General features: G+C 44.7%; 1 protein-coding gene across 1 annotated transcript in view; it reads right to left on the reverse strand.

Annotated features, from left to right (window-relative positions):
- Positions 1-458: 458 nt before the first annotated feature.
- Positions 459-7,778, reverse strand: part of LOC117748872 (SRC kinase signaling inhibitor 1-like) — a 54,657-nt gene continuing 47,337 nt past the window's right edge. Inside the window, exons 13-18 of the mRNA XM_034558989.1 lie at positions 5,263-5,554; positions 4,345-4,693; positions 4,103-4,245; positions 3,137-3,301; positions 2,957-3,055; positions 459-611 (exon numbers count right to left, since the gene is read on the reverse strand). Coding sequence (XP_034414880.1) covers positions 459-611; positions 2,957-3,055; positions 3,137-3,301; positions 4,103-4,245; positions 4,345-4,693; positions 5,263-5,554 — 1,201 coding nt within the window. The remainder of the gene's footprint in view (positions 612-2,956; positions 3,056-3,136; positions 3,302-4,102; positions 4,246-4,344; positions 4,694-5,262; positions 5,555-7,778) is intronic.

Raw genomic sequence — 7,778 nt, forward strand, 5'->3', positions numbered from 1 at the left:
AACAGTTGCTTATTTCTTTCTGCACGTCTCCTTTACCTTTTTATAAATATTTTATTGCACATTAAACTGAAAAGCTCCTCCACAAAAAACTGGTGCTTCTCTCTCGTCATCTTGCATAATAAGTCGTAGCGTCAAGAGCTATTAAAAAGGCAATTCTTAGTAAGCTAGCTTCAATGGTCGGCCTCTTGGCGGTTGGACACGCCCCTTTCTGACCCGGAGCTTTAAAGGACGGGGGGGTGGGGGGGCTGGGGGCGGGGCATCGTCACCGGAGGAGCCGAGCGAGGAAGAGGAAGTGGAGGAATAAAGCCCCGCCCACAACTTCCTTCAGGAAACCAAAACAATGATATCAATAACTTGAGATCTCTAGATCCAGGAAGTAAAATGTCAACAAGAACCACGGTTTGTGTCCTCTGGTTTCTGGTCTGGAGCCAGATGTTCCTCTGGAGACGTGGAGCTCTCTAGAAGTGGAATACCTGCTGCTGGCCCGCGGCCTTGGGGAAGTCCTCTTTCTGCTTGCGGGCTTTGGGCCGCTCCAGGCTGCCTTGCTGGAGGTGTTTGAGCCGGGCGGCGACGGTCGGGCCCTTCATCGGCCCCGGGGAGCTGCTGCTGTTCTGTGGGTGCAGAGGAGGGGGAGGAGTTAACTTTATTTAGACGACAGATGTGGAGCCTTGAATGTGAAGAAAGGTTGAAACTTGAAGGGGAAAAAGTCCTAAAACTCGAGTGAAAACATTAACATATATCTTTAGTTTGAGAGTCCTAATGACAGTTTTGATATTTAATCTTGATGATTTGATAAACGGAATAACTTTTAACTCAACACACTTTTTGTCAGATTCAACAAATTTAAACAGGCGTCAACCTCAAGATTGAAGCCAATGAAGTGTTTTAAAACCTGCATTCTCTCTCCTGACCACTAGGTGGAAACTCCTCTGGTTGTATAGAAGTCTATGCTTCATGTGTTAAAGCTGCATTCTCTCTACTGACCACTAGGGGGAAACTCCTCTGGTTGTATAGAAGTCTATGCTTCATGTGTTAAAGCTGCATTCTCTCTCCTGACCACTAGGCGGAAATTCCTCTGGTTGTATAGAAGTCTATGCTTCATGTGTTAAAGCTGCATTCTCTCTCTTGACCACCAGGGGGAAACTCCTCTGGTTGTATAGAAGTCTATGCTTCAAGTGTTAAAGCTGCATTCTCTCTCCTGACCACCAGGTGGCGACTCCTCTGGTTGTATAGAAGTCTATGCTTCACGTGTTAAAGCTGCATTCTCTCTACTGATCACTAGGGGGAAACTCCTCTGGTTGTATAGAAGTCTATGCTTCACGTGTTAAAGCTGCATTCTCTCTACTGACCACTAGGGGGAAACTCCTCTGGTTGTATAGAAGTCTATGCTTCATGTGTTAAAGCTGCATTCTCTCTCCTGACCACTAGGCGGAAACTCCTCTGGTTGTATAGAAGTCTATGCTTCATGTGTTAAAGCTGCATTCTCTCTCTTGACCACCAGGGGGAAACTCCTCTGGTTGTATAGAAGTCTATGCTTCAAGTGTTAAAGCTGCATTCTCTCTCCTGACCACCAGGGGGCGACTCCTCTGGTTGTATTGAAGTCTATGCTTCACGTGTTAAAGCTGCATTCTCTCTACTGACCACTAGGGGGAAACTCCTCTGGTTGTATAGAAGTCTATGCTTCATGTGTTAAAGCTGCATTCTCTCCTGACCACTAGGCGGAAACTCCTCTGGTTGTATAGAAGTCTATGCTTCATGTGTTAAAGCTGCATTCTCTCTCCTGACCACCAGGGGGCGACTCCTCTGGTTGTATAGAAGTCTATGCTTCATGTTTTAAAGTTGTATTCTCTCTCCTGACCACCAGGGGGCGACTCCTCTGGTTCTATAGAAGTCTATGCTTCATGTGTTAAAGCTGCATTCCCTCTACTGACCACCAGGGGGCGACTCCTCTGGTTGTATAGAAGTCTATGCTTCATGTGTTGAAGCTGCATTCTCTCTACTGACCACCAGGGGGAGACTCCTCTGGTTGTATAGAAGTCTATGCTTCACGTGTTAAAGCTGCATTCTCTCTCTTGACCACTAGGCGGAAACTCCTCTGGTTGTATAGAAGTCTATGCTTCATGTGTTAAAGCTGCATTCTCTCTTTTGACCACCAGGGGGAAACTCCTCTGGTTGTATAGAAGTCTATGCTTCAAGTGTTAAAGCTGCATTCTCTCTCCTGACCACCAGGGGGCGACTCCTCTGGTTGTATAGAAGTCTATGCTTCATGTTTTAAAGTTGCATTCTCTCTCCTGACCACCAGGGGGCGACTCCTCTGGTTGTATAGAAGTCTATGCTTCATGTTTTAAAGCTGCATTCTCTCTCCTGACCACCAGGGGGCGACTCCTCTGGTTCTATAGAAGTCTATGCTTCATGTGTTAAAGCTGCATTCTCTCTCCTGACCACCAGGGGGCGACTCCTCTGGTTGTATAGAAGTCTATGCTTCATGTGTTGAAGCTGCATTCTCTCTACTGACCACCAGGGGGAGACTCCTCTGGTTGTATAGAAGTCTATGCTTCATGTGTTAAAGAGTCAAACAGAGCATAACGCAGGGTATGCTTCAGGGCGGGCCCACAAGCTGATTGACAGGTCTCCATCACAATGTTGTCTTTGTCTTTAACTGGTAGAATAAATAGTTTCAATGATTAATATTATTAGAGAGTGATTTCGTTTCATTCCACATAATTGAAATCCCCGTTGACGAGGTCCTTGAACGCAGCACAGAGCCTCACTCGCCCGCCGTTTCCTGTTTGACTCCCGGTTTGTTTCTCTTGACACGCCGACGCTCCGGCCGATGACCGTTAACGCCTTCCTTTGCTTCCTTTGCTCACTGTAAGAAGTACTCCATGAAGGAGTGAAGGCTGGAGTGAAGCAGGGAGGAGAAAGAGGGCAGAGGGACAGTCAGCTGTAACTTTACCTTTCTGCCCAAGGACCCGAAGGTGCAGGAGGGGGCGGCGGCCTGCGGCAGGGCGCCCAGCCGACTACTACAACCTTTTACGGGCGGTCTCTGAAATATCTTGGGTTTGTGTGAGAGGCAGAGACAACGTTAGCATGAACCTCGGCCTGAGCAACAGGGCCGCCAGGCGGACCGTCCTACCTCCAGCTCTGCGAAGATCTTCTCCTCCTCTTCCTCGTCGTCGTCGTCGTCGTCGTAAAGCGCCGACGCCGTGATCACCGGCGGCGTGGAGGCGGGTCGGGGGGCGTCGCACGGGGTTCGCCTCAGCTTCACCAGAGTCTTCGGCATGTCGAGGTCCTCCTCCATCTGAGAGGGAATCGTTCATAAATTGTTCATAAATTGTAAAAAATAAATAAAATTCTTGCTTTTAGATGAATGCACAAGTAAGACTTCTCTAAAGACAGAACATATATATATATATATATATATATATATAAATATATATATGTTCTGTCTATATATATATATATTTTTTATTTTAGATATATATATATATATATATATATATATATATATTATGACAGAACATATATATAGATAAATATGTTCTGTCTAAATATATTCTTTTTTAATATATATATTTAAAAAATATATATATATATATATAATATGACCGAACATATATATAGATAAATATGTTCTGTCTATATATATATTTTCTTTTTTAATATATATAGACAGAACATATATATATATATATATATATATATATGTATGTATGTACTGTCTATATATATATATATATATATATATATATATATGTATATAAAATATATATATATATATATAATATGACAGAACATATATATATATATAGATAAATATGTTCTGTCTATATATATTCTTTTTTAATATATATAGACAGAACATATATATATATATATATATATATATATATATATATATATATATATATATAATATGACAGAAAATATATATATATATATATATATATGTACTGTCTATATATATATATATATATATATATATATATATATATATATATATAATATGACCGAACCTATAAATATGTTCTGTCTATATGTATATTTTCTTTTTTAATATATCTATAATATATATTGCTTCAGTGCGTTTCAAGCCGCTCACCTTGCTGTTCTTGGTGGTGACGATGACGTCTCCCGTGCGGTTGGTCGTGAGGCCGTGAGCCGACGGGAAGCTCCGGCGAGGAGGAGGCGGCGGCGGAGACTTGGAGGGTTTCTCCGTGCGGTACCGGGTCACGTTGAGGTCCACTGGGAACACAAGGCCACGCGTGAGAAGATGCTTATACATTTATATATAAATATATATTTACTTAAAGGAGATATATATAGGAGAAAGAGAGCACCCACCCGACCCGCGATGCAGACCCGCCCCCTCCAAGCTGTTCAGCTTCTGGGCGGCCAGCTGCACTTTGCCGGGCTGCTGGTCCCCGCCGGGCGTGGAGGAGGCGGAGCCTACCGGGGTCCCGGTGGTCCCGGTGGTCCCGGGGGAAGCCGCCGCCGCCGCACCGGAGGTTATCGGGACGGTGATCTGGGGCTTCGGGGGCACCACGGGCTTGTTGATGTGGCGGGCGGCGAAGTCGAGGTCCGGGATGGCCTTCATGAGCTCGGCCTGCGTCTCCTCCAGCAGCCGGTTGATGTCCTGGGCGCTGAACTGGGTCAAGCTGGCCCGCTTCTCCTCCCAGTCCCGCTCCGCCGCCTGAGGCAGACGAGGCGTATCAACAAATATTATTATTATATGGTTTATAGTTACAATGTCTTTTATCTGCTTTGTTTGTATTGTTATTGTTTGTTTTTACCACGTAAAGAGACTTTGAGGACCCTTTGAAGTGCTATTAGAAGTAGTAGTATTATTAATATTATAAGATAAGAATAAACAAGCAAATAAGTAAATAGTAAAAGTAAATAAATCACTATTATTATTATTATTATTATTATCATCATTATTATTATTATTATTATTATTATTATTATCACTATTTGTATTACTATTATTATTATTATTATCACTATTTGTATTACTATTATTATTATCATTATTATCACTATTATTATTATCAGCATTATTATCATTATTATTATTATGATTATGATTATTATTATGTTTATTATTACTATTATCATTATTATGACCTCTGTGTGTGTGAAAAGACATTTAAGCACCTTTTAGATGTGAGTTTTAATGTAAGTGTACATGTTTACATGTTTATTAATAATAATAATAATAATAATAATAATAATAATAATAATGTGCATTGATCCAATTACCAGTCGAACTTCGGCCGACACCGACTTATCGCCGGGACGCCGACTCGGCAGCTCGTCCAGGACCCGGTTCCTGAAGGTCAAGGGGGGCTGGGGGTCCTGCTCGGGGCCCGAGGAGTCCGCCTCGCTCGCGGGCCTCCAGTTGGCCAGGCTGAGGGGGGGGCTGTTCAGGACCTCCAGGTCAGAGCCGCGGCCCCCGTCCTCCGATCTCTTCTGCGATTGGCCGGCGAGGTCGTCGGGGCCCCTCCACCCGCCCTCCGTCACTTGTCTGTACATGTAGGACGGATACAAGAGACTACAATACACACAGGACGCCATGAAGGGCCGGGACGCGTTAGAGCAGGAAAGACAAGAGGAAACACTCAATCTGTAAACAACAACACCAACAACTCAATATCCACATATCTAATTAGCAAATGATCTGTTGTCGTAATTTATTCTTTATGAAAATGGCAGAAAATAGTGAAAGATTACTAAATCCCAGAGCCCGAAGAAGTTGAAATTACAATCAAATGTGTGCTAAACGACCTCGTTAAGGAGTGTGTCCTACACAACCTCGTTAAGGAGTGTGTCCTACACGACCTCGTCAAGGAGTGTGCCCTAAACGACCTTGTTAAGGAGTGTGTCCTACACAACCTCGTCAAGGAGTGTGCCCTAAACGACCTTGTTAAGGAGTGTGCCCTACACAACCTCGTTAAGGAGTGTGCCCTAAACAACCTCGTTAAGGAGTGTGTCCTACACAACCTCGTCAAGGAGTGTGCCCTAAACGACCTTGTTAAGGAGTGTGCCCTACACAACCTCGTTAAGGAGTGTGCCCTAAACGACCTTGTTAAGGAGTGTGTCCTACACAACCTCGTCAAGGAGTGTGCCCTAAACGACCTTGTTAAGGAGTGTGCCCTAAACAACCTCGTTAAGGAGTGTGCCCTACACAACCTCGTTAAGGAGTGTGCCCTACACAACCTCGTTAAGGAGTGTGCCCTAAACGACCTTGTTAAGGAGTGTGCCCTACACAACCTCGTTAAGGAGTGTGTCCTACACAACCTCGTTAAGGAGTGTGCCCTACACAACCTTGTCAAGGAGTGTGCCCTACACAACCTTGTTAAGGAGTGTGCCCTACACAACCTCGTCAAGGAGTGTGCCCTACACAACCTCGTTAAGGAGTGTGTCCTACACAACCTCGTCAAGGAGTGTGCCCTAAACGACCTTGTTAAGGTGTGTGTCCTACACAACCTCGTCAAGGAGTGTGCCCTACACAACCTCGTTAAGGAGTGTGCCCTACACAACCTCGTCAAGGAGTGTGCCCTACACAACCTCGTTAAGGAGTGTGCCCTACACAACCTCGTCAAGGAGTGTGCCCTAAACGACCTTGTTAAGGAGTGTGCCCTACACAACCTCGTTAAGGAGTGTGCCCTACACAACCTCGTCAAGGAGTGTGCCCTAAACAACCTTGTTAAGGAGTGTGTCCTACACAACCTCGTCAAGGAGTGTGCCTTAAACAACCTTGTTAAGGAGTGTGCCCTAAACAACCTCTTTAAGGAGTGTGTCCTAAACGACCTCTTTAAGGAGTGTGCCCTAAACGACCTCGTCAAGGAGTGTGCCGTACACAACCTCGTCAAGGAGTGTGCCCTAAACGACCTCTTTAAGGAGTGTGCCCTAAACAACCTCGTCAAGGAGTGTGTCCTAAACAACCTCGTCAAGGAGTGTGTCCTAAACGACCTTGTTAAGGAGTGTGCCCTAAACAACCTCTTTAAGGAAGGTGTCCTAAACGACCTCTTTAAGGAGTGTGTCCTACACAACCTCGTTAAGGAGTGTGCCCTAAACAACCTCGTTAAGGAGTGTGCCCTAAACAACCTCTTTAAGGAGTGTGTCCTAAACGACCTCTTTAAGGAGTGTGCCCTAAACAACCTCTTTAAGGAGTGTGCCCTACACAACCTCGTCAAGGAGTGTGCCCTACACAACCTCGTCAAGGAGTGTGCCCTACACAACCTCGTTAAGGAGTGTGCCCTAAACAACCTCTTTAAGGAGTGTGTCCTAAACGACCTCTTTAAGGAGTGTGCCCTAAACAACCTCGTCAAGGAGTGTGCCGTACACAACCTCGTCAAGGAGTGTGCCCTAAACGACCTTGTTAAGGAGTGTGCCCTAAACAACCTCTTTAAGGAGGGTGTCCTAAACCACCTTGTTAAGGAGTGTGCCCTAAACGACCTCGTCAAGGAGTGTGTCCAAAACAACCTCGTTAAGGAGTGTGTCCTAAACGACCTTGTTAAGGAGTGTGCCCTAAACGACCTTGTCAAGGAGTGTGTCCTAAACAACCTCGTTAAGGAGTGTGTCCTAAATGACCTCGTCAAGGAGTTTGTCCTAAACCACCTCGTTAAGGAGTGTGTCCTAAACCACCTCGTTAAGGAGTGTGTCCTAAATCACCTCGTTAAGGAGTGTGTCCTAAATCACCTCGTTAAGGAGTGTGTCCTAAACGACAACAAGATTAATTTGGCGGAATTGTAGAAAAACACGTTAATCCCTCA

Source organism: Cyclopterus lumpus, chromosome 19 (genome assembly GCF_009769545.1).
Source record: "Cyclopterus lumpus isolate fCycLum1 chromosome 19, fCycLum1.pri, whole genome shotgun sequence".
Lineage (NCBI taxonomy): Eukaryota > Metazoa > Chordata > Actinopteri > Perciformes > Cyclopteridae > Cyclopterus > Cyclopterus lumpus.